Source organism: Aquila chrysaetos, chromosome 3 (assembly GCF_900496995.4).
Source record: "Aquila chrysaetos chrysaetos chromosome 3, bAquChr1.4, whole genome shotgun sequence".
Classification (NCBI taxonomy): domain Eukaryota; kingdom Metazoa; phylum Chordata; class Aves; order Accipitriformes; family Accipitridae; genus Aquila; species Aquila chrysaetos.
This window is the reverse complement of record NC_044006.1, coordinates 622,007-648,720: the sequence shown is the minus strand read 5'-3', so window position 1 is coordinate 648,720 and position 26,714 is coordinate 622,007. Positions and strand designations below refer to the sequence as shown.

Below are 26,714 nucleotides of genomic sequence, written 5' to 3'. Positions count from 1 at the left end.
CAAAAAAATTGTACCAGATGCTCTGATGATGAGGCTCTCTAAAGAGAAGGATGACCACAATTGGACAGTAACGTTGGCATCATATTCCAAACACTCAAATGCAAAACAGCAATAAAAGGCTGATTTTGCCCCCACATGTATCTCTGTACATCCGAGTACAAGGGTACAGTCTTCACATCAGCAGTGTGCACTGTATACATATTTGTGCCTCCTGCACTGAAAGCAGGAAAGGAAAGTAAACATCCTATTTGTCAATAAATGGCAGGTCTTCAACCCTGCTCACATTCTCTGGTTAATACCATGCATGCAGGATTTCTACCAGTAGAAATGAAGCACTGATACAAAGATACATATGGACAGAAGAATTTCAAGTTATCTTTTTGCACCAAGTATATGCTCACTGTGGTCCCACCATCAACTAAATAACTGCTCGTTATTCAACCTTCCACTTTTCCATCAAAATAAAGACTTCAGGACAGCTCTGTGAAACTGAAACCCTAAGATGTGACAGCAACAACAGCCATGGGCAGTGCCTGAACCAATCTCCAAGCAGGTAACCTGTAATATTCAGAAATAAGGATTTCATAAAGCAAGGCAGTGTTGGTTAAATGAACCTTAGCATAGCATACCTTAGCTTAAAGGGAACAGACAGTTTACTTAATGAGTCAGAAGTCTGTAACTGGATCAAAGGCTGCATTAAGAACCTTCTGAAGAAAGAAGACAGATCATTCTTCAGACTTGCCACCAAAATTAATAAGAGCCAGGGTAATTTGTAAGCAAGCTTTGGACAGAGTCTTGAGAACATCTCTTCAATGGAATCAACTCTTGCCATGATAATCATGGAGTTCAAGGGAAAGAGTCTGTACATTGTTTGATTCACAGGAAAATCCACGATCACTCTTGATTTAAAATGAAATCAGCCTGCCCAACTCTAATGAGGAAGCAAACAAAGGTCTGTCCTTAAATGCAGAATTTTGCCTGCCTTGTTAGGTGGGACATATGTCTGAAAAAACTTTTTAATGGAGGGAAAGTCAGAGGTGCTGTACATCCTGCTCGTGTGGGGAAAAAGCTGAACGACCTTTGTGAGGTAGACACAAACACACCTCTGTTAAGAGAACAGATTTACTCAACGCAAGGCAAAGAAGCACAGAAAACATAGTTACCCTAAACCGAATGAATTTTTTGAGTATGCTAGAGCAAAGCTATCTAGGCTAGAAAAGGGTACAGTCTAAGTATTGTATGTATACAACTGACAGAAAAGAGTGCTTGATAATCGGACTGACAAGCAAGATACCAGATCAAAAAGAAAAACAGCTGTTATCCACTGAGGTATGCAAAAGACACAAGCTGAGTTGAACAGATGTGCAGATGACAAAAAGGCCAAAGAGAGCATTTTAAGTTACATAGCCCAATACAATGTGCCATCAATATTTATCACTGGTGTGTATTTATCAAAGTAATTAACCAACAAAGGATAAATGCAAGATAATCAATAGAAGAATGCATGACCACAGTGCACGCACAAGTAAAAATGAAAATGAGAATTGGGATTCAAATTGCTGAAGAGCTATTCCTGCTGTGTTGCTAACTGGTCTACCACAAGACACAGTATTATGCTTACTTACTACTCTAACATAGAGGATTCAAAACTCATTGAATTTTCCATCTGAACAAGACCAAGTGAGCTTGACTGGAAACACTCTGAAGAAGATAGGTGCATGAACATCTGCAGTCCTAAACACCAGTCGCTAGCTGGCCTACCTGGAGAGAGGCCACTCCCTGAGCGTATGAATGGCAGCTGATGGGACAAAGTGACCACTAGGCAAAGGAGGACAAAGCAGTCAGCTTTGAAGTAGCATGACATAAATGCAGACACCGCACTTTTTCGCTTGGCATTGGTAAACAGGGGCAGCAGAAGACCTCATTGAAGAATCCTAGAAACACCATCTCCATTTCATCAAAATAGGAAAAAAAAAAAAACAACCCACACTTATTTTCAAACTCAAGAGCATATGGTGGAAAAGGACCCCTGAAAGAGAACAGGCACTAAGGCATAAATTATAACACACCCTGCCTAGGTAGCCTTCAAAACCTGCTAGCCAGAAGTAATTTATCCATTGCAGCCTACACTTCTGAAAAAGCCTGTCAAATCCAACAAGAAAAGAGGAAAGCAAGCATTAAAAGCATCTAAAAGTGATCAGAACTCAGCAATGGTATGTAACATGCATCTTCTGAAACAATCAAGATATGCTTGTAGAATATGGACAGCTCCTTCCAGGAAAACCAAGAGCCCATTCTTGACACAGACCTAAAGAAGATAGAGAAGCCACTACGAGGGATGAAGTCAGCTTTCCTGCTTCATTGGGGTCTTCTTCACAGCTCAGAAATTGAGCTACTCCCTAAAAGCCTTCAAAGAGCAAAGCACTTCGTTTCTGCAGAATGACAGACAATTGCTGTCGTATCAGCTTTGCAGTGAAATTCGAGGTTGTTGTTATCCTGCTGTTGCAGTGTCCAGAGAGACGTGTAAAGGTATTTCTCCACCAATTTTTCAGTCTTCAAACCATCTCCAGTGGCTTGAGGAAGCTTACAAAGACCTTAGTGACAAAGCATGGTTTTTTCCTGTAAGCTGGCAACAAGGGAGATCTTCCCATCTAGGGTGTTCACCTCTTTGTTCTCATCTCTTGATGACTGGTTTTAGAGGTAAACAGGCTTCCTTAATTTGACTCCAGGCTCAGATGCATAGCAAAGAGAAACCAACTGTGGAATCTGTACACATACATTCAGAGGGATAACGAAGAGTTTAAAACTTTGCTCTGTTAAAAACAGTGGGTTTATGTGGTGTTTTTTTAAATCTCAAGGCAATATAAAATTATTATCTTCCCTCATGAGGACTTGGTTACATTCATCTCCTCATTCAAGAAGCAGCCACACCACATGGTAGGGAACTCCCCATATAGATAATGCCTTTCACTGGAGAGAACTAAGCAAAGGGCTCAGATTTTTTTAAAAAAACCAAATAGTCCTTAATTCACATGAGGATTTATCAGTCTCGGCACAGCTACATCATAAGCCTTTTCTGACAGTTAAGCATACAGTTACATGACAAGTTGCATGAGCAGAAACTTCTGTCTACAGGGAAACATGCAAGGAAATGCCAGTTAACAGATACTGTAGTTCTAGAATAACAGGCAAACCTGTAAAACAAGGGTTTCTACTTCTGAAGTTCTATAGGTAACTGTTTACTTGAAAGGCAGACCAGCTGAATTTAAGGGGTTTTTTATGTGTTGATGGGCTATCATCCTCCATCAGCATAACAAAAAAATAAGCCTCCCAAAACTGTAACTAAAATCAAACTTTTGTAAGCTTTAGGTTCTAAGCAGCAGGGATTTAGCAAGTTGTGCAAGATCCCAGTAAACTTATACGAAAGACACTTTTGGAACGTGATTTAGGACAAAACACTGAACACAACAACAAAAAATAGACAGCTTTCCTTAAAACAGAAGACCATCACAGAACACCAGAAGACACAGAAAAAACAAAATAAGAGAAACCTAATGGTCCAGCGTACCCTCCAACTGTTCTAACCATTTGTTTCTTTGGGGGTAGATTACTCACGATTGTTTTAAGTTCTCATTACAACATACATTTGTTGGTAGCCTCTCCTAGGTCAAGCGTAACTGGAGTTGATCTGCTCCAAAATTATACCTAGTCCTGTCCCCAGGTGCCTTTATTTCAGTTATTCTTGGAAGCATCCCTGCCTGCTCTGTGCTCTGATGTTTTTCTCCATATTTTAATATGGATCTGACCTCTTGTGCCAGCATTTGCAATATAAACACAACCAGAGCAGATGGGTAGCAGTTCAGTTCTGTGTTATAGTGTGACACTCCTACATCAGAGCATATTCAAGGACTTCCTTCAACTGCTTATTACAAAGACAATGAAAAAAAAAAAGTCAGCTATATAGGTTATACTACCTAAAGAATTTTATATCAAACCTCTACAGACCTGGTTTTCCCAGGCTTTAAGATAAATGGGTGGTTCTCTTCCCTATTGCTTGTAAAAAGAAACATTCTAATAAAAATGAGATTAATGAGAAAGCAAATGCAAGCTTAATGAATACGTTTACAGTAAAACAATAAAAAAAATCAATATTCAAAAGCTCATTTCTATGTGTATGCATATTTCCTTAAGGAACCCGAAAGACTAAAATACAGTAGTATGCTGCAGCACTGAGGAAGTCAAAACCAGGGAACATAATGCTTAGAAAGGGCCAGTACTCTTTCCCCACCGCCTCCCTGAAGGGAAAGCTTCATTATTTATGCAATCAACTCTGTTCCATGGCAGGAACTTCGCATGTGCCACCAACTGAATTGCTATACGTTTACCCAAGGCCTTGCTACTAATGAAACAAGAAATAAGCTGCACCATTGAAACACACACTGATAAGCTCTAAAGATGTTTTTCCTCACAGATACAGGACTCTGCTTTATTTTGGCAGGTTTCATAATTCTAAGTGTAAGAAAGTGGTACTCTGCAACCCAAGCAGAGCCATCCTGTTCAGAAAGCAGCACCTACCAGCCCAGGAATTTAAGACACTGCAATATGAAAAAGCCATAGAGAACCACCTGCACAGACTTGTTGCCATACCTTAGGATGAAGAAAAGAATTACCACAGCATTATCACACACAATTATCACAGCACCAGATACTCCTAAGGAGCTTCAAAATTTTGTTTTAATGGCACAGCCTTGCACCAATCTACAGATACTAATACTACCTATTTCTCAGCTATGTCTACCTTGGGTGTACACAAAACCAGGAAGTCAGAATGGTTCCGGAGGAGCGGTGTACTATGGTTTTCCATGTTTATGATAAACATTATACCTGTAAAACACGATACATTGTTGTCCATCTTGCTTATGTTCACCTGTTTGAAAACAGACTAGAATAACTACAACAAAGCCTTCTGCAACATAGTTGCCCACCAGAAACTGGACAAACATCAATTTACCTTAGAAATCACAAAAATCCCATGTGAAACTAGCTCTTACCATTAAGAAGCTAATTTGAAAACAAGCCAGTCAAAACAAGGAGAAAAACCTCAGAACTCCACAGAGTTTTTCAAATTTATTTTTCTCTTGGTTTAAAAATCTCAATTTCTTTTTTACAATGAATTGACAAGAAGGCAGCAATACTCACACTCATGAAAAGGCCTAAACTGTTCTCTCAAATAAAAGATACTACATTAGTATCTCCAATTACCGAGAAGAAAATTCAGTTTCTTGCCAAGTGAAGATGTGCACACAGCAGTTCTTAAAATGTTTGTATTTTTTCATTCTGTTTCCTACAAAGGTCTGTTACACTTAGGAAGGGTTTGATTTTGTGTAAGCATTTTTAAGTTGAGACGATAACAGTAGCAGGACTGATTGATACCAGCAGCCAAAGGAAGGGGGACACTGAGTGACAGCTGGATGTCAATTCACCAGGAAATCACAGCTGTGGTTCTTGGACACACAGTATGGTTTTGTTTAGATTAAAAGTTAAACACTTGTGAAACACTTATCTAGGTACCTTGAACAGTTTCAAATCCTCAGTCACATCAGTTCAGCAGGAATTCAGGCATGTAAATTCCGTCCTTTCATGACAAACAGGTGTCATGCATTGCACCCAGACAACAGAAAAACCCCAACATGAGCTATTTCATGTAGAGACTGTACACCTTCCACCCTTCCCCTCTCCCACCACCCAGAGCAGAGACTCCCTCTGTCCTGATATGGAAGAGACAAGCCCTTCGGTCAGGTCAGTTGGTCTCCCAGCATTCGGGGAAAAAACAGCAATACCTTCTGAATGTCGTACTTAAATTACACTAAGTTGGAAGGCCTCTGTTGCAAACTGCTAAAGCACCCACCCAGTAGTTTTGCCTGAAGAAGCATGTGAAGACAGCCATAGACGTATGTCTTCACATGCATGTCTCATATTAATGCTCATGTCTTCATATTAATTCTGTATTAACTACCAACTCCAGTAGACATATCTTGCTTGTTTTCACCACCTAAGAATGGTATAAAAGCACTTTACTAATGACTAAGCCAACTCTCTCACAAAGCACCGCACCTCTGTGGGGAACAGAGCAAAATTTGGTCAAAGCAGCAATGTGATTTTAGCTGATTTGAAAAACACTGACGCTTCCTTTAGCTGCGAAGTGGACAAATATTCCCTTGACCAGAATTGGTTGATTTTTAATGACCCTCACCTTCCATAGGTTAGGCATCCTACTGCTTCCCTCTTTTCATTACAGTACTACCAGTTAAATACTTTCAGATGCTACAGAAGAGGCAATATCTGCCAAAGCGGTATAAAAGCACAGTAAACACAAGAAGCTTATACTTAGTTTCTCACATCTGTGTCTCATGGAGTAATAAGGTTATAACTGTGATGTTCTAATGATGTTAAATGATGCAAAGTTATTGTTTTCCCCAAATGACATCAGCTAGTGTAAGAAAAAAGAAAACAGACAGGCTTCCGGGCATATATTCCAGGCTTCAATTATTAAGAAGTCCTTGCTGAATCATAATAAAATACAGTAACTACACAAAATGAAAACAATTAATATGAGAATGAAAGCACTAACAATATTGAATAAACCATTATAACAACCCAGCTGACCACTCTCAGAGATGTAGAGTGGGACAATTTTAACTCTCAAGGTGGACGCAACAGTTCCCTGCACGCTACTTACTTGCATTCACATCAAAAGGCAGCCCTGAAGTATTCTGTCTGCATGAGCAGAAGCAGACATTACCTTAAGTTAAGCTTACTGCCAGCCTCAAGTCACATGGCAACACACTTGCAAACTGGAACTGCTGGTTTAACGAAAATCAGACTTCTCTCAAGACAATCCTGAAAAATCTCCATGACCAGCTCTGGCAACAACTCAACTACAGGAGCCCAGAGCTCAATTCTTCACAGTACTTTTAGTGAAACGTGTACCAATTTAAAAAAAACAAAATACAGCACACAACAAAAGCAATATGCATTTACCTTTAGTTTGGGGGCTATTGGAGTCTTCCATAGAAAGTTTCAGTTGCTGTATGAACTCACTGCCATACACACTCCTTTCTTGCCAGATGTTAAGCAATCGTTCCAAGGGCTTTTTGCAGCCCTCATCTGCTTCTCTGTTCAAAGATTAGAAAATAATTATAGTTCGGCTGGAAAATATTCCTTATGTTTTAAGAGAGCATCTTCCAAACTAGCAGCTGCATCCATTGCAATGTTTGCATGTTTGGAGAGAGTCTCTCTCATATTGTCTGAGACAAACTGTACAAAACACATTTGTGGCCAATTTTCCTCTTTTCCTGGAACCAAAGATTGACTCAAAGTGCCCCATGTTCCCATGTTGTAAGGGCAGGAAAAGTTTTGAAGGAAGAAACTTGCTATCATTCAGAATTTGCAAGAAGAGTTATAAAATACTCCCAAGTTGACATGTTTACAATTCAGAGTGTTAACTTTGAACAGTTGTTTCAGTCAGTAACATCCCAATTAAAAAGCAGGTTGTTTGGATCATTAGGCACTTAAATGTACTCATATAGTGCATTGAAAGTTAGACAGCCATCCAGAACAGCATACCACTAAACACACAGAACACTGAAGTTTAGTTGAGATAATAGGAATTATTACGCCATTTAGAGAAAACCTTAACTAAATGATAGTCCATTTTTGATAGGATGGTAGCTGCATCACTCCTTCCCTTTTATGTATAAAATTCTCCCTTCCTTTAGCAAGGAGACTAATGATCAGATAACCGTTAAAACAAGCAATACAAGAAGAAACCATGCTCAAACCAGAAGACTGATGAGAATCCAGTGACCCAAAATATCAGCTCTTTTAAAGTCTTCGGACAATGGGGAAGAGCCATTTTTTATGTGGCTTTAATAAACACATGCAACTATTCAGTTTTACTGCCCACGAACAGATCTGCAAGATCTTTCAGTAACAATTAAAATAAAGTACATAGAAGTTGCATGCCGAGAACAAATGTGTAAAGCTGTGAGGGGCTGATTCACATACAAAGAAGTTTGCCCAAAGGGAAATATTAACACTAAACAGTTCCTAGCCACGAAGCAGTCAGAATCCAATCTCTACTAGAGAGATGGTACAAGCATCCCTGAGACTTAAAAAAAAAACCAACCCAAAAAACCCACAACAACACAAAACAACAACAAACAAAAAAAACCAAAAAACAAACCCACAACAAACCAACAAAATCCAATTGAATTAAACTTTGTATAATAAGAATGCAAATCTGTAGAGAGAAAAGTTGAAAAAATACGTAATACAGCAACATACCTGGCAACATGAGAAAAAGCATCCACCAGAACAGATTCAAACTCCCTAGTAAATTCAGGACCTTTCCTCTTACTGTTCTGGATGACATCATTTGCTAAATATAGGAAAGTAAGTTTCCTACTTGATTTTGCTGGGAAAGGGGGAAAAAAAAAAAAGAAGGAAGAAAAAAAAGAGAGAGAGAGAGTTTGCGTTTATTTCTCACTTTGTTCACCTGGAATCATTAACATGGTTTTCAAAGTTGCTTATAGCTTTTCAGTCTAAAAGCAAAGTTCAAAATATTTCCATGTTACCAAGGCAAATCAGAGGCCTTCAAGTCAAGTAGTTCTAGATCTCCTTACTTCTGCTTGGGTTTTTTTCCTAACTAATTTATGAGACAAACATGAGCTTAGTACTTTTTGTGGACAGTGACACCTCACTTCTCAAGAAAGCTGCATAAAAAATAAACTTTAAACGCACGATTAAAACGAGCTTTTCTAACCTACCAGCAAATTAATATAACAATAGACTTATTTTTCATTAATTAACTTCAAGAAAAAAACTTGGTATAGAACCACTTAATTCAGAACAGAATGAAACTGTAGGAGAAAGCTATTGTGGAGACTCAAATATTTTCCAGACAATGCTGTGCCAAAGCAACATTAAATTTCTTCTGTATACCATAACTTTTCCCATCTTGACACCACCATTTTCTATTTTACTGCGGCCAGAATCGGTGGGAGATGCAGATCTCCAGACTGCACTGGCCGCAAATACGCACGCACGAGGCAGAAAACAAAAGCGCTTATTTCCACAGCAGGCCAAATTCGGATCTTTCAAAAATTCATACTTAATATACTATAAATGGCAACTCCAGCGATCACATGAAAGATACTCCAGCTAGGACTTCATCAGCACCATCTGCTCCAAGGGGCTAACACTGCTGGCTACCCAGGATGAGAAAGGTGACACTGGCTGGTTTCACAGCTGCCCGTGGGGACAGGGCACCAACACTGACACTGGCAGTCTCCCTGACTTCATTATGAAGCAATTTGAGAAGTTACCAGAAGTTAACTTAAGTTAATCTGCAAGGAAAAAAAAAAAAAAAGGCACAAAATATTTCTGGATGATACTACCAAACGTTTTTTACAGATCTGTACAACCACTTTTACTTTGCTTATCTCCTAATCCCTTAGCACAATTCTGTGACGGATAAGTACTATGAATCCAAACCCGTAAAACGTAAAAGCAAAACCTACGGGCTGAACAGCCACCAACGCGCTTCACAGCCGGGGGAAAACGCTCAGTACGTCTTTGTTCTCCAACCCAGCTGCCTGGCCCGGCAGAGCATCCCCCCCTCCCAGCTAACGCCCCGCAGCTCCAGCCAGCACTTCCACCCTCTCCCCCCGAGAACTAACGACGGCAGCGGGAGAACGGCGGCCAGGCTCCCGCTGACCCCGAACGCCCGCCTCACAAACCTTTCGCCCTGCCGACCCCAAGAGCCCCGCGACCGCCGTGAGGAGGAGGAACCGGCCCCTCGACACCATCTCCCTGACGGAGCGGCGGGCAGAGCCAGCGACCCCGCGTTCCGCCGGCATGCCGCCCGAACCCGCGGCGGCGGCGGAAGCCCGGGGAGCGGGAAGGCGGCGGCCGACGGGCAAAGTCCGCCGGGCCCGCGTCCCGTCGCCGGGCGCCCCGCGTACCTTTGCGGAGCTCCCGGTGCCAGACGGAGACGATGGGCCCTGCGTGCTTGCGGTGGTGGATGAGCCACAGCGAGAGCGTCTGCACGCTCTGCTGGGAGTTGCTCAGCTCCGACAGCTTCTTCTCCAGCGCCGACTCCGAGAAGGAGGACATGGCGGCGGGCCGGCCCGCGCCGGGCCTGCTCCGCCCGCGGGGGAGGGCGCGACGCAGCCTCACCGACAACAAGCCGCCGCCGCCACAAGATGGCCGCCCGACCTCTCACCCCGCCTCGGCGGGTCGAAGGGCAGCATCGTACGGATCGCCGGAGGGAGACGCGGCGAACCGCTACGCCCGGCACAGACCGCGCACGCCGGGCGGGGCGGGGGAGATGGAAGTACAGCGCATGCGCGGCAGCATCGCCGCAGGCCGCCAAGGCGCCACAGGAGGCGCATGCGCATCGCGGGCGCCCGGGACTTTTCTCACAGCTCTTCGCCCGCAGCGCGCCGGTGGGCGCTCTTTGTCGCGCTGCCGGGTCCGGCGACCCGCACGTCACTTCCGGCACGCGGCCGCTCCGCTACGGGAGCAGGTAGGCGCGTCGGCCCTCAGGGGCCGCCCCGGGCCGGGAGCCCGTGAGGCCGCCCCCGGCCACGGCCGTGACAGCCCCCGGCGGTCCCCGCCCTCGCCTCCCCTCAGCTGCTGCTGCCGCCCTCCCGCCGGCGCCCCAGCATGGCCGTCTTCGACACCCCCCAGGAGGCCTTCGGGGCCCTGCGCCCCGCCTGCGTGCAGCTGACGAGGGCGCAGACCATGGAGAACGTGGCCCGCCTGCAGGCCCACCTGGCAGCCGTCAGCGCCTCGGCCCTGCAGGAGCTGCAGGAGTACGTCCTCTTCCCCCTGCGCTTCGCCCTGAAGGTGCCGGGGCCCAAGCAGGAGCGCCTGGTGCAGAGCGTGGTGCAGTGCATCTCCTCCGTGCTGGCAGCAACGTGTGTGAAGAAGCAGGAGCTCCTGCAGGAGCTTTTTTCTGAGCTCTGTACCTGCCTCTCTCCCCCTTCTAGCTCAAGCAACCCAGCCCCGCTGTCAGAGGAGTTAAAGCTGGCTGTAATCCAGGCACTCCACACCCTGATGCATTCAGCTTATGGGGATGTTATCTGGTCTCTGTATCAACCTTCCGCCCTTCCTCTCTTAGGATTTGCTGTATCTTTGCTCCTGGGCCTAGCAGAGCAAGAAAAAGCAAAGCAAATTAAGATCTCTGCTTTGAAGTGCTTACAGGTCCTAGTTCTGCAGTGTGACTGCCAGGAGCATCGACACCTAGATGAAGATGAGGCACAGCAATGTGGGGATTTGTTTGCTTCTTTTCTGCCTGGGATTTCCATTACGCTGTCTCGGGTTATTACTGGAGACATCAAACAAGGTCACAAACCCACCGTTTCTGCCATCAGACTCTTTTATCTGATTGTTGGCTTGGTAATGGCTGATGCGCAGCTAGCCAGAATTGCAAAGAATAAAGAAAAGCTGCCAGTGGAAGAAAGCAGAATATCAGAATTAATGGTCCATAGAGGACCTGACTGGAGTAAAAGTACTGCTGAAAAACTCTCTCTCCTCCTGCATAAAATGGTTGAATTTTCTTCAGTTCACCCCCACTGGAAAGTGAGACTGGAGCTGGTGGAATTGGTCCACTACTTACTGAGGAACTGCAGTCAGTCGCTGGTGGACTCGTTCAGTCATCTTTTAAAGGCCTTGGTAGGGCTAGTGAACGATGAAAACGGCGAAGTCCAAAGCAGGTGTAAGGAGGTTCTGCAAGGCATTGCAGAGCAGAAGATAGTAACACAGAACAGGGCTCTTGTTGATGTCCTCTCCGAGAACCTCCATTCCCTTGCCACAGCTCTTCCTCGCCTGATGAACTCTCAGGATGACATGGGCAAGGTTTCCACTTTGAGCTTGTTGCTCGGCTATCTGAAGCTGCTAGGCCCCAAGATTAACATTGTCCTCAACTCCATATCCCACCTCCACCGTCTGTCCAAAGCGCTGATGCAGGTTCTGGAGCTGGACGTGACAGATGTGAAGATAGTGGAAGACAGACGCTGCGAGGGTGTGTGCGGACCTTCGGGCTCCTTGCAGCATGGTGTGCAGAAAGGCAGACGTCAGAAGAAATACTTCCGCTTCTTCACGGAGGAGAAAATTTTCCAGCTCCTTCAGCAAGTTTGTCGTGTTCTTGGCTACTACGGGAACCTCTATTTGCTTGTGGATCATTTCATGGGGCTCTACAGTGAATCGGGCATGTACCGAAAGCAGGCAGCGATGGTCCTCAATGAGCTGATTGTAGGAGCTGCTGGAGTGGGAGTGGATGTTCTTCAGGAGAGGGAAGTTTCGTTGAACATGGATGATCTCAAAGGGTCCATAATGTCCATTCTCGATGAGTACACAGACCAGGCAAACTGGTATTTGATCACTAGCATTGATACAGAAGAAATCAGCCATGAGCACTCTGTGCAACATTCAGGACTTACTGCCCGTCCAGGAGGTGTGTGCAGCAGCGTTCTCCTTCCATCCCCAGAGCCGCACGTAACGACCCGCACCATGAACAGCAACATCTGGCAGATCTGCATCCAGCTGGAAGGCATCGGCTGCTTCGCTGCTGTCCTTGGGAAGGAGTTCCGGTTGCTTCTGCTGTCAGCTCTCTACCCTGTGTTGGAAAAGGCTGGTGACAAGACTCTGCTCATCAGTGAGACGGCACTGGGGACTCTGGTAGACATATGCAAGGCCTGCAGTTATGACTCCTTGCAGTGTTTGATTAATGAGAATTCTGACTATCTGGTGAATGGGATTTCCCTGAATTTGCGCCAGCTGGCACATCAGCCACATGCTTCCCAGGTCCTGGACACTATGCTGAGGCATTCAGATGCCAGCTTGCTGCCACTGGTAGAAGACGTTATCCAAGATGTCCTGTCTGCGCTAGATCAGTCTTACAATAACCAGGCTTCCACTTTCCTCAGGGTCCTCCACTCAGTAATGACAGCTTTAGGTATCTAAATGATGTTTACTTTGCATAATTCAGTCGTACTGTAACTAAGGGTAATTGTTTTTGATCTTTTGACTTGCTGTGGGAGATTTCAAGTAGCTGAGGTACTGCAGCGTGATGGCAACTGTACTTTGCTTGGTGGGCCAGCTCTCAAGCAAAGATCACCAATAGCTTCCCCTCTCCACAACCAGTTTCTGTTTGTGTAGCCTGCAGACTTGCAGGAACACGGCCTTTAGTGATTGAGAAAAGATGGATTTACTGCTCCCATAAATGTTCTGTAGAAGCACATGGAGTGTATTCCTCTTTATATCGGGGTTTCAACATTCTCATACCATCAGGGAGGTCACGGTGATGTGACAGCAGGTGCCGGATTCCGTAGTTCAGTCCCATGAGACTTGAGAGTCACGTTCATCTCTCAAGGAATCCATGGTACCTTGCTGACTTGCAGGAGAGGATCATGATTGCGTAGTGATGTATCAGTTCTTCTTTTGCAGTCCAGTGGTTTGGATCGTCCTGCGGTGAGGAACACCAACAAAGGCAGTCTCCCAAGTGGTGGAGCGGGACTTTGTCCCAGGGGCAGCAGGTGGTGACAAGGCAAGAAGTGGAACAATTCTTCCTTGACTATGTCAGACAGAAGCAGATCGCAGAGGGCAATCTTCCTGACACAGGGGATGAGGAGGCAGGTCAGTACTGTGCTTGACTGGAGAAGAGTATGTTCAACTTGGAGAAAGACAGTGACCTCTGATGTTTCCTTTTGTCAGATGGGGGACTTGGGACCAGACTGAAAGCCTAGCACGCTCCTGACAGTCTCAGGTCTGCTTTGAGCTGACCTTAGCTCATGTAAGGTGCTGCTGGGTGTTCTTGCTTTGTTCTATGCAGGGCGGGGAGTGAAATGCTTGCAGATCAAGGCTTGTCTAGCTCTAAGACACAAGCACACTCTGTTTTTCCTTACCTCATAACAGGTCATTTGGGTTCAGGACCCAGTTTCCTCTTTCCAGGATCCTACACCATTTTCCTCACCCTCCCTTGGGAATCGCTGTGCCATTTTCTCCTGGCTAATGATGCCACCACTCCCTTCTCACTTGGCCTTGGCAGGCCCTGCAGACATTCATACAGGGAGCTTTTTAGTCTTTACTGGGCTATGCTGCAATCCTGACCTTTAAATACTTCATCTTTAAATACCCAGGCTTTTCATTTTTAATAAAAATCAATGGGAAATAAGTCCATGGTGAGGGGAGACTGCAAATTTCAGACCAACTGCATTGTCCAGTAAAGAAAGCAAACCTTCCCTGTCCCACGTTCTTAGCAGAACTCAAGCATAGACTTGACTGTATCTAAATATGTTAAAAAATGCCAAAGGCCTCATTTGAGAATTTGCAGAGTAGTTGTGGGTGGGTATTGTGATCTCCCAGGACTTCCAAGTCATTTTTATGGCTTCAGTAATGGTTTTGTCTCCCAGACGAGGTTCTCCCCCTTGCTGAGCCGGAGCCAAACAACTCTGACACAGAAGGAGAAACACCACTGCCAAGCCATGCTCAACTGGCCAAAGATGTGATGGAGAGGTGCATCCACTTGCTGTCTGACGGGAACCTCCGAGTGCGGCTGAAGGTTAGTAAATGCCAGCTTTGAGGGGACAGGTGGTGCCCACGAAGGGGGCTGGTAGTTTGTCAACGTGTGCACGATGCATGTTGGGCTTCCCACCGTAACGAGGTTAGTGCTGCCATATGCTTATTCAGGACAGACCCTCCACGTCTAGCAAAAGAAAGTGAGATGGTTTTCTGGGAGTAGTCTGGTTTAGGAATGGCAGCCAGGCTGAACAGAACCTTAAGGGTGGCTTTGTATCAGGCACCTTCCCTTGATGCTTGTGATAGTCAAATCTTGTGCCTCAGCCTTTGGTGGAGGAAGCAGAAGCATCTTTCTCCCATCTAGGCCTCCCATCCCCCTTCGTCAGACTGTAGTGCACAGGCTGATGAACATTTTTGAAGTTCCTGGGGTGATGATAAGCAGGGCTAAAAGCCTGTTTTTTTTTTTTAAATTATGAAAATCCTTTGAAGGTGGCCTCCTTTTAAACTGCAAAGCGAGACAGAAAATGCAGCAGTGAGGCATAACCCAGATTCTTACCACAGAAGCCCCAGCCCTACCAGGTGATCCTGCTGCCATGCCACAGGAGCAGTAGGGTCCTAGTGCACACACAGCTCAGCCTGCAGGATCGGGCCAGGAATCATGCCCTGGTTCCAGCCCGGCTCTGTAGCCCAGCCAGTCATGTCTCTGTGCAACTTGTCCCTTTCCAAACGGGCCTGTGCTCTGTGCACTGTTCAGTTATCCCAGTTCATGCCAAGCTAAAACCATACCCTTTTATATTAAAACCCTCCTTTCTCCTGGCTCCCCGGCGTGACACTGCGGATCCACCTGAATGCCTGGTGCTGCGGTGCTCTGAAAGTCCGTTACCTACCCCTCCTGCCCAGGTCCTGGACGTGCTAGAGCTCTGTGTAACTGCGCTGCATCCTCACGGAAACCATCTGCTTCCCATGGCTCATCGTGTCTGGCCAGCTCTCGTCACCCGGCTGATTAGTGATGACCCTCTGGCAGTGCTCAGAGCCTTCAAGGTACAGCAGCAAATCTCTGCCAACAGCCTTCAAGCTGGTGCTTAGAAGGCAAGTGGCTCAGGCATTGCTGTGGCTTGTGAGAGAAGCACTAAGCTTGTGGAGTGATTTTTAAACGTGGTTTGGAACACAGGGTCACCACCCTGCAGTGAGTAGGCTTGTACCACTCCCACTGCAGCTTGTCCGCAGATAAAACCTTGACACTGTTCCTGGGGGAAAGAGCAATTTAGTGATTATTGCAGGGAAGCAGAAAACGGTTCTTTTACAGTCTAAGCAGCTGTCAGAGGCACCATATAGTGCAACTTGCCCTTGCTGGAGCCACAGTCTCAGCACCCCCCTTTGTAAGTCTTAGACTGAAGCGAAGGAATTGTTTCATGATTGAGGCATTTGCAGGGGAGGGGAGAGGTTAAGCAAAGACTTAGCCTCCTAATAACATTATTAAAGAGCTCCTGACCATGTCAACTGACTGCATTCTCTTCCTGACTCACAAGTTAGACAATAAAGCATGTTTCCAGAGGTTGCCAGCCCCAGGGTTTCACAGGGCTTCCTCTGCTGTACAGAATGAGATTCATTTTAGAATCCTTCAGTGTGAATAAAAGGAGAGTTTTGATTTGCCAAATTCAGGAAGCCATAGAATTTCAGAGTAGCAATACCTCACATGTGCCTGCCCTAAAAGAAGGGAGAGATCGCTACACAAAAAATAATTAGCTCTTGAAAAGTTCAAGGGACCGTTACAATTAGCACTGAGTTTTGGTTTAGTTATAAGAAATCCCCCAGGAGTGTCTTCCTTCCTAAATCTCAGGACAGGAAGCCTAGTGTCGGTGGAAGCCAAACACAACATAACCAGCATCTCAGTCCTGCACACTGAGACCACAAGCTTAGTGAAGTTCCAAGAGAGAACAGTGTTCTGGCCATGTGGGTTGGCCCCATGGATCTCCCCTTCATTTTTATATGCATTTAAGGCCATTCTCTAAGCCACTTTGGTTTTTATCCTGGGCACACACCAGTAGCGCTGGGTGCCCTATGCTGTAGCCAGTTGGCCTTTCCGTTCACTGGCATGGTTGTAAAGATGGACTGTTTCCACCACAAAGGTGATTTGTATTTTAATGGCATTTTCCATCAGAGACTCCTCCAGCAATTCTGAATAAGGCTTCACAAGCTACTCTTACCTTTACTGTGCTAATGAGAGAAGGGCAGTCCCAGAAGGTAGCCACGTGAAACTGAAGAGCTGGGTGCAGGTCACTCGGCCTGTCGATCAAGCATTCACCTTCTGCTCATTATGGGAAACTGTAGCAGCTATGGTCATATTGCTCTCAGCTGCAAAAAAATTATCAAGGCAGAATGAATGCCTTATCCCCCAAGCTGGTGCGGATTGCTGAGCTCCTCCCAGACCTGTAAATGCACTTAGCCTCCAGTAACTGACATTTCTTCACTAGGTGCTGTGTACCCTGGCTCAAAAGTGTGGCGACTTTCTGAGGCAGAGATTCTCCAAAGATGTCCTGCCTAAGCTGACCAGTTCCCTCCTCAGCCAAGCCCCAGCAAGTGCCAGAGCTGGGCCTGTGTACAACCACACGCTTGCCTTCAAGTTGCAGCTGGCTGTGTTGCAGGGACTGGGTTCTCTGTGCGAGAAGTTGGACATGGGTGAGTACCAGGGAAAGTATAGGTTGTACGAGATCTCTGCTGGACTTACTTCTTCTCTTTTCATCTCAACTGACCAGGCCTGCACTTGCTTCTTACCCTTCTGCTTCCCCATGGAATTGATTTCCTGATCTTCTCCAGCCTCATCCCATTCAGGTGTTGCTGGGCCTTAATCTGTCCTCTTTCAGAGCTCTGTGAAGAGGGGCTGGTCGCTCTTTACTCCCCAAGAGGCAAATGGGAGAGATTTCCAGCACCTTGCAGAATCTAACTGCTCATCTCACTTGTGCATGAGAAGTGGGTATAGAGTGGAGTGCCTGGGTTGCTGCAGCTAGGCCTGTTGGGCGGTGCTTTGTTCTTAATTAACTGAAGAACTGGAGCCCAGATAAGACTTCTGGCTAACTTGCCTGGTTCCGTTTTGAGGCACCTCTCTGGGTGACCCTTTAAATGCAGCACAGCACATTCTTCTACTGAATGAAACTCTCTGAAATTCTCCTAGGTTAAATTTCTGGAGCTGACTTTGATGAGGGAGAAGGTTTGCTGGCTAGTTGCTCTTTTCCCTCTCTCAATGCCCTTGATTGCTTTCCCAGCTTTGCAGCAAGATGCTTAAGAGGTGAGGTCAGAAGAGTTCTGGGTCAGACAGTTCAAAGGCTCAGAAGCCTCTTGCTGCCAATTTAGAGCTGGTTCTGCTAGGCATCAGCCGCAGAGTAGGTTACCTCCTACCCTTCTTTTCTGTTCCATTTCTGCAGGTGAGAGTGACCTGAATAAAGTGGCAGATGCCTGCCTGATTTACCTCAGTGCCAAGCAACCCATGAAATTGCAAGAAGCTGCCCAGAGGTAATGTCTCTTAAATGCAGGTGAATCAGGTGTACAAATAATGTGGGACAGAGGGAGCACGGTAACCCCTTTCCTCTTGCACCTTTCCTGTTCCTCCCTCTGGCAGGTTTGAGTCCTGTACAAAAAGGGTCTCTAATGGAAGTTAACCCCTTTCTCTGGTGAAGTATCATTTACTACCCAAAATGAGCTAGAGAGGTTAGCTTGCCCACAAGTTACAGTTGACTTTCAGATTACCTTGCAGTGCATTTGGGGACAGAGGGGGAAGATGTGATACTTGCTTTTTTTCTAACTGCCTCCTATGCTAGAATACTTAGGGCTCTTGGCCCACTGGTGGCATAAAACTGCAGAGGGGGAGACAGCCATGCAAGAGGATGTGCCAGGCATTCCTATGTATTTTATCACTTAATACCTTCTGCAGGCTGGGGGATTTACTTCTGTTATCCTTCCATTTTCCCTGGGCCCCTGTGATCACGTCAACCCAGGCTCTGCCAGGTGGACCAGAGTTTGTCTGGGAAGCTGTCAGTCTTGGCACCAGTCTTGCTCTGAGAAGGCTGGGAGACATTAAAAGAGCACAAACAGTTTAGGTGAACACACATCAGCTCTATGAAGTGTTGACAGACATACTTTGCTGCTTGGTGTACAAAATCCTGCTCAGCGCGTTCCTGCTGTCAGGATAAGAAATCACTATTGTCATATGTTGTCACCTGGAAACAAGGCCAGAGATTTCAGCAGACGAAACGAGTCCGGTTACAGAACATGGAAAGTGAATAAGAAAGCCGTGCACCTCTGTCTCTGCTGAAGGACAGGGGTAAAAGTCCCCCTCTTTCTGTGAGGCCAGCCTTGCCCTCCCCCAAGGGGAGAGGAAGCCAGCGGTGAGCAGGTTCAGCAGGCACTGCGGATTTCAGAGGGCAAGCTGTTGAACAGGGAAGAGCTGCCTGTTCCCTTTCACCTGAGCGCAGGCCTCCCAGGGGGGTGCAGGGGGTGAAGGGCTTTTGTGTGGCTGGGCAGCAGTTTAGAGGGAGAACGCTCTCAGAAGCTGTAGCCGTACCTTTGTTTGGATTCCTGCACTGGTGAGAGTAGGTTTATTTTTACCTTAGTGGCTTTTATTGCATCGCAGCAGGCTTCAGCAGCATTTGTTCTGCAAAGGCGTTCTTCACTGTAGGCTTGCATACCTTAATACAATAAAGCGTTCATCTGTGTAAGCAATGCTGGAATGGAAAGCAGAACACCAGGGTTTATCTAGATATTTGGAATCTTAAGCTTTTAAATCATTAACAAACCAGTCTGAAAAGCTGTGCAATTTCCCCCCACAGCAGGGGTAGGGGGAAATACTGAATTAGCCCTATGATGTGATAGAAGCTATATTATGAAGCAACCTCACTGTTGTTGGAGGAAAAGGGCAGCAAAGTTCAGGGCAAGTAACATTTTTCTCCTGTATATTATTTTTATTCTATTTTAAGGGAGAAATACCACGTTACACCGCTCCCCCCATGCCCTTGATGCACCATACCTTACATATTTCACTGAACAAAGCAAGGTCTTCTGTGAACAGCTTTCTCATGTGTAGCTCTGTTGGCCAGACACATATATGCACTGAGGCATGCATCATGTCTGGCCTGATGTTAACTATCCATATGGCAGCACTTGTAGTTTTCCTTTTTTTTTCTTTTGTTTTTTTAGTTTAGTCCTGTCTGATCCCTGATCTTGGAGCCCAGATGGATCAGAGTTAAACATATATCAATCACTTTTAACTATAGTACACATGATAAGAGGTTTCAGCTTGGAAAAGTCAAAATTAGTTTGTACCATAACAATTGGCTCCAGTGCCAGGATAAGAATCACTTCTCTACCATGCTTCAATTTCCTTCTCTGGCTGCTTAACTGCCAGGGTCCTGTACGCTCCAGTCCTTTTCCTTGCTCTACATGTGCCTGAAAGTAATCCTGCAAACTGACACAGGTTGTCACATGTGAGGCCCTTTCCATCTAGACAAGGGCAATGTTATCAGCCTGATACGTGAAAAATTCTGCATTTTAAATGCTTCTAAAAACAGATAGACCAGAACTAATCTTAGCCACAGCCTGAGTGCCAACATACGTCACATAACTCAGCTTTATCACTCCAGAAATCATACAAGGTAAAAAGATGTTTGGAATCAGCTTGCCATGTTGATTTATACTAACTGGCCTTTGCTCAGCCTTTTGGATTCTTATTCAACTCATGAGTTGTGACCTGCCAAGAACAAGGTTAGGTCTTACAAAGTCAGTTGTAGCACCAATAACTCCCTGCACTAAGTGAGGATTCTTTAGGTATGGGAAGGGCTAAGCAGGAATTTTTGGCTAAGGTGCTGGAGCCACACACACGAAAAAAAAAAAAAGGGGAGTTTTGGCTGTTGTCCAGGAATGTTACCATGCCCCAAGGAGGCTGCTTAATCCCATTTATGGGAGGCTGTAGTTTTATTAGATAAACCAGTGGGAGTAAGTGAATTTTGTAACTGCAGCTTCATACAATACTCAACAGGCAAAAATAGATGCTGGGGAAAAAAAAAATAGTCTGAGGAAGAGAAAATGGGACAATAGGCTTTATTATAAGATGACTGCTGGGAATATTCCAGGAGAGGAATATTATCCAAAGCTTAAGGAAAAAAAAAAAAAACAAAAAACCAACACCAACAAAAAAACCCCAAACCTACTGAAGAAGAGTTTGGGAAAGCCAGGGAACACTAAATATGTCTTTGCTTTCATTGAAAATAAGGCAGTGCAACTGCAGGTAAAGTGACCAGAAACACTCGAACAGCTAAGCGGTGGTGGTGTGGGGCCCAAGGAAGGATTAGGAACAAGGCAGGGGGGAAGATGGTGTAAACTGAAAGTCATAATATGTAAATCTGAGCTTCTCATCAATTTATTAAGTTGCATCATCCCTGACAAGCTTTTCACTCCAGGGGAAAAAAAAACTCCGAAGGAAAAGAAATTAAGAAATTGTCATTGGCCTGTGTCAACACTTCACAAGTAGTTCTGCATTTTTTCATTTGAAGTGACTGTTTTGAAATTTACACTTAATTCCTAATAAATGTTTACAGCCTGTGAAGTTTACCATTTGACCTTTCAGTCAGCAGTCTGGATAGGAATGGAGTTTTTTCCAGGGTGCAGAAATAATTTCCCCAGTTCTTACTGAAGTCTGTGGTTAACTGTATCAGTTAAACATTCAGTGGAGATGCAAAAGCCAGAAAGACTTGTCCTTTTGCCAGCCTGTTCACTGTGCTGTGCTGTGGCTTTGCTTAGAACTTGGGAAAAGACAAGGCAACAGAATAGCCAAATTGTGCTCTTTGCTAGTAAAATAAGTTTTATTAGCATAACTGGAACAAATATGAGCTATTTTTGGACCTTTTTAGATACCAAAGTTGATTATGGAGCATACTCTTTTGGTTTGATTGTGTAGTTTATTGGATACTTATTGACAGCTGTCATTCACAAGCTGGGCTGAAGTACACTAAAACAGCCACCTGCACAAGGCAAAATTCAATAAAATGATATTTAAGTTAAAAAAAAAAAAAAAAAGCAACAACAGAAAACAAACCTGGATTAACCCCAGGATTCTTTGCCATGGAAACAGGTTGCTTAGAAACTACCCCAGAGTTAGTTTGAAAATGTAAAAGTCAAGTTGTTCTTTAAGCCGCACAGCACTCCAGGTTATCAGGAGATAATCACACCCTCAGGCCATTACGGGCACAAGAGGCAGTGGAGTTCTCCAGGGACCAGCTAATCTCTTGAGGGTTGCTCTCGCCAGAGCAACTGATTGGGAGGAGGTTGGAGAGCAGAGTATCTTTGCTGTGAATATAAGAGGTAAAGTAGTGCATGTGCTGAAGAAACAGAAGTCAGCTGAATAGTATTCCCTGTTCCCATGTTTACTTCACAGTGATTCATCTTTCTCACCCCATCCTATCCACCCCAGCCATAAGGAGCGAGGATTATTTCTGTGCAGCTGCCCACCAGCAGCAGCCCATCATAAGCTAGGGGAAACCACTGGGACCTGCTGTTTGCTGGCAGGCACACAGCCGCACGCTCGCACTGTCATGGCCAAGCGAGCACCAGGAGAACACTGGCAGCCGGCAGGGCTTGGAGAACTGGTGCAGGGATGTCAGCAGGCGCAAGCTCTAGACCCTGCCCCAGCGAGCCTGCCTGCACTTTACTCAGTCTGGCACCTGGGAGGCTGGCGCTCAGGTCCAGCCAGTCCTCCCTTTTCCAGTCAGCAGAGTAGCAGTAACAAAGCCAGGGGAGCAGAGAGCTCCGTGAGCTCACCTGCTTCTGGCCGTCCCCCAGAAAGAAGGCACATCGCCGATGCAGTTGTTGCCAAGCACAGCTATCGCTTTGGAGCACGTTCACACAGGGTTCCTCTGGAGCAGACAGATAGGCACTGCAAGCACTTTCAGGAGGGGACACTGCCAACAGCTTGCACTGACAACATCTTCCCTAATGGCTGTTCAGAGACCTGCACTGAGAGACAGGCAAGTGGTTAATGGCAGGCAGGCAAAAGCAACAACTTTGGCTACTCATGGAGTAGCAAGTAATACAGTCACAAGATCGTTGTGAAGAGGTGAGAGCGCTTTCTAGTGCCTCCATCTCATTTCTGTGCTTTTTCAGGTTACCCATGGCACTGCACTCGCTTTCAGAGTAGAGCTTCTAAAAGGGATTTCTGCCTGCAGAGGAAGCAAGCTCACTTTAGGGATCAAAGTTCTTCAGGGAAAAGTTTTGACAGCATCAAGTCTGGATTTTGTGTGGCTTTTGTAGCAGGTGATCTTTGATTTTAGAGAGGGGAGTTCTGTCCTGTGCTTCTTGGGGGAACAGAGACAGACCTACCATCTGACTTCTCATTACCTTGCCCAGCTGTTGTTCTCCTCATGGCCCCATGATTTCAGTGGAAACTAGAGACCTGAAGATGGTGGCTAGGCATCTACTGAGGTCTGGGAAAGCTGACCCATAAGTTTGGCGAGTGCCGAGTACCCTTCACGCTCATAATCTCTGTGGGAGCACAGAGTACTCAGCACCATGCAGGAGGAGGCCTTGCAGTGCTGTTAGGGCAGCCTGCAAATTCTAGTTTTATTTTGTACATGGCACAGCCAGAGAACTTAATACCAGTTAAGCCTAATACACCTTCTGTGCATTAAACCCTGACACAGACCTAGCTAAACCCAAAGGTTACAGACAATGAGAACTGTCAGGAAGAAATGAGTATAAGTGTAGGTCATGCAAATCAGCCATTTGCTCTTTTGCTCCTAGGAGCCTCCTGCTCTCCAGCAGGATTCTCCACAGCATCTTTGTTACAGCAACTCAAGCTGGAGTCAAAAGTGTGAAGTGCATTCTCAAAAGTCAAATCCCCCATCTTAGGTGAGGTATTGAAATTCAAAGTGAAAACCATCAACACAGCAGTAAAGCATTAGAGGAAGTTGTCATTCCTCTCTTCCTCCATTCTATTGTTAATGAAGGTGGGGTTTTGTTTTTTTAAGAAAATAAAATCCTGCTTTGTGAAAGGTGCTGTGCAGAAGGAGGAAATTTGGAGGCAGCTAATAAGGATTTGGGATGAGGGGAGACCTCACATAAGCAAAAAGCCCTCAATACAGCATTCAACTTTACTTGTGGCCCAGCCTAGACAGCTGTCCAGAAGTACCCTTGTTTTTACCAGCTCTGAAAAGGGAGACAAGTCCAGATGGGTTGACCCCCTCACTCCCCAAAAAACAGAGAGGGTGGTGAACAACATATACAACTTCTTTTAAGAGCTCTGCAGGAGTGATTGTCCAGAACATACCAGATGTAAGTAGCACGTGCAATACTCTGCAGTCACCTTTCCAGCGCTTGGGACTGGCTGATTTAGAAAGGCTTTTGCCAGCAGCAGCCCATGATGCTGAGACCAAAGCCTGGGTCAGTTATTCACCAGCTGCTTCTTTGATGTCAATAACTTTCTGTGTAGCATAATAACTATTTTTCTCCCACTTGCCAGTAGATGTGAAACCACTGAACTGTCTTCTCTTGGGCACAGGAGCCATTTTAATGGCTCTCTCTAATGAGCCTCCAAGTCTGTTCAGCTGTCAGAGGTTGCAGACAACATCAGAGCTTTCCATAGCTCTCTGTTAATGACCCAGTTGGGTGCCAATCAAAAGGCCTTCTCCTTACTCTTCTTTCCTTTCTTCCCACTGTTTTCCAAAGTGTTTTCCTCCACTTAATGCACGTGGACCCTGACAGCACCTGGCTCCTCCTGAATGAGGTCTGCTGCCCTCACCAGTATGAACCCCCCCACATCAGCCTGCAGCCCGTGAAGCTAAGTGGGATGGGGAGGCAGCGGAATGAGTTCACCGACAACGTGCTGCTCCTGCTGGAGAGGCTGCAGCAGCAGGAGAGCATGATGCGGCGGGCTGGCACGCAGGAGGCATCTCCTCCTTGACAGACCTACACAGCAGCTGGGAGTGGAAAAAAGGAACCGCCAGGACAGAACTCACCTGGGAAAATCCCATCATTCAGGCCCTGAATTGTTCTGGGGGCAAAGGAAAGATTGCCCAGTCTGGGGCACTGGCTGAGATGTCTTCCCCATGGGCAGAAGTTTTATTTTTTTTAAACAGTGTTTGAGGATGAGGTGCATACATTGCCCCAATTCCTCCAGACTTGTACTTCTCTGCACATGGTGCTGGAGAGAAGTCCAAGGGTCATAATACATCTATTTCAAGTTCTTCAGTACAAAGAGTCATTTTCCAGAAATGACTTCCCAACACTCAATCCTTGGGTGGTGCCCCTTCAGCACCCCCTCCACACCCCTCTGACCTCCTCACAACTGTGATACTCCCTCCTGTTCTCAGCTGGACAATGATTGCCAACTCAAAACAAAAGCTTTTTCTGGCCTTAACCCTTCCCAGGGAGAGAATCCAGTTTGGGGTGCATTAAAAATCTTTTCTTTTTAAAACCAGTTAATACCAGAAAAAGTTAAAATGCATTTTCAATAAATTCCTCATCAGTATTACTGAGCAGGAACACCACGTCCTCTTAGAAATATCAAGGCCATTCCTTGTAGCTGCATTTTGCTAAGACTGGCTGCTGAGACTGGCCAAATGCATTGTGCTCCCTGATTCTCACCACTGAGTGAGAGAGGTTCTTTAGAAAAATGGCCAGCCCTGATTTACAACTTGCAAGTGATTTAAGACTCCTCCTTGTTCCCAGATTGCCTGCTATTCTCACAGGCCATTTCTTAGACCTCTCAGATTTTTAACACCCATTCCAAGGAGAACTAGATGAAATATCTACCTGTGCCCCAGTACTGCCTCCCAGGTGGGTACGTACGTGGTCAGACGATGCAGGCGGTGACATTAGGTGTGAGCACGGTGGTACCACAGTTTGCTTGAGCAGGTATAGCACAATGCAGCGAGCAGAGAGGACGACTAGTCTTCGGGGTCTGCTTGCTGCCCCTGCCACAGAGCCTCCCCTCCAGAACACAGCACAGGCTCACCACTCGGCTGGAAGCTGCTGTACCGTACTCCAGCTCCCGAGTCCTCCAGGCTCCGTCCCCAGAGACGGTCTGCAGGTGCTGCTTTACCTGGCTGCTCCCAGACCACGCCGTCTCCTGGATTCGTCAGCTTCACCCAGAGCGACTTCTGGCAGCAGGCTGCTTCCTGGCACTTGTGAAAGCTTTATGCTAGTAAAGCAAAAGGACAGATTTTGACTGTAAATTCGTAAGAAAGCTCAGAAATGCAAAAACCAAAGCAATAAACTGATTGTTACATGGAACAGGCTTTGTGCATCACTGTTGGGGATCCCGGGTGAGCGTCCAAATGCCATCTCAATTGTTGGGAGCAATGGCACTGCTGCCCATGCCCACACCCCCCCTCAGCTGAGGCTATCTCCCCTTGTCTCCCTGGTTTTGTTCAGGCTTTCCTCCTGGTTGCTTCTCCAGGAAAAACACAAGTCAGTGGCTTTTTTACCAGGTAGGACAGGACTGCAGTTCAGCTTTTACCCTTTTATGCTTTTTTTACTATATATTCAGTGCTTAACACTGGGTTGGATTTTGTACAAAGGAACCCTTCAGAGTTGATCTGACAGGGGAAGACAGGAGAGGCAGAAAGGTGAAATATTACCTTTGGTCTCCAAAGCACCCCTGGGGTTGGTGCAGAATTTTCTGGATTGTTGTAGCACTTGATAAAACTCATCCATCAGGTGCACATGCTGCATCCAACCCGTCTCTGCCTTGCCTTCAGCACTGGCTGGAGCTCACACGTGACAAATCAGCAGCACCGCGATGGCACTCGGTGCTCCTGCCCAAACCATCTGTTCTGGTTTCTCCACCCACTGCCTTTCCCTGTCCTCTCTGCAGCCAGCAGTACCGGGCTGTCACGGGCTGCGCCTCTTGCCAGGGAGGTACAAGTGAAACCTTGCTATGGGGAGCCTGTGCCATCTTCCTGCAGCTCGGTATCAACCCTCGAACCAGCCTGGCGAGAAGCACCCCTGCTATTGCCGGGCTTCAGCAGCTGGTCACGGGCTGCAGACGGACAAGTGATTTATCTGCACGTGCTCTGTGCTGTTTGAATTGGTCACCTCTGGGAAGCAGAAGTAACCCAGCCTTGCTGGGTTCACCTCTGCCGAGACAA

The 26,714-nt window shown here is 46.0% G+C and overlaps 2 protein-coding genes across 4 annotated transcripts in view; one reads left to right on the top strand and one right to left on the bottom strand.

Moving 5' to 3' along the window:
- RPRD1B (regulation of nuclear pre-mRNA domain containing 1B) overlaps positions 1-10,325 on the bottom strand; it is a 28,899-nt gene extending 18,574 nt beyond the window's left edge. The window contains exons 1-3 of one of the 2 annotated variants that reach the window (XM_030008789.2): positions 10,026-10,325; positions 8,347-8,476; positions 7,042-7,175 (exon numbers count right to left, since the gene is read on the bottom strand). In XM_030008789.2, coding sequence (XP_029864649.1) covers positions 7,042-7,175; positions 8,347-8,476; positions 10,026-10,176 — 415 coding nt within the window. In that variant the 5' untranslated portion in view covers positions 10,177-10,325. The remainder of the gene's footprint in view (positions 1-7,041; positions 7,176-8,346; positions 8,477-10,025) is intronic. The other variant, XM_041122776.1, reaches the window with a different exon arrangement.
- Positions 10,326-10,466: 141 nt separating this feature from the next.
- On the top strand, positions 10,467-25,857 carry TTI1 (TELO2 interacting protein 1). Of its 2 annotated transcripts, XM_030008668.2 has the most exons (7): positions 10,486-13,021; positions 13,513-13,701; positions 14,478-14,626; positions 15,484-15,624; positions 17,058-17,262; positions 18,006-18,093; positions 24,292-25,857. In XM_030008668.2, the coding sequence occupies exons 1-7, from the start codon at positions 10,729-10,731 to the stop codon at positions 24,524-24,526; spliced, it is 3,300 nt and encodes a 1,099-aa protein (XP_029864528.1). In that variant the 5' UTR covers positions 10,486-10,728; the 3' UTR covers positions 24,527-25,857. The 2 variants fall into 2 exon arrangements, with proteins under 2 accessions (XP_029864529.1, XP_029864528.1); XM_030008669.2 differs by lacking the exon at positions 15,484-15,624 and having other exon boundaries at positions 10,467-13,021.
- Positions 25,858-26,714: the final 857 nt, after the last annotated feature.

Coding starts and splice junctions, on each gene's coding strand:
- TTI1 (XM_030008668.2), top strand. CDS start 10,729: ATGGCCGTCTTCGACACCCCCCAGGAGGCCTTCGGGGCCCTGCGCCCC. Junction 13,022..13,512: donor CTCAGTAATGACAGCTTTAG/GTATCTAAATGA, acceptor CTTCTTTTGCAG/TCCAGTGGTTTGGATCGTCC. Junction 17,263..18,005: donor GTGCGAGAAGTTGGACATGG/GTGAGTACCAGG, acceptor CCATTTCTGCAG/GTGAGAGTGACCTGAATAAA.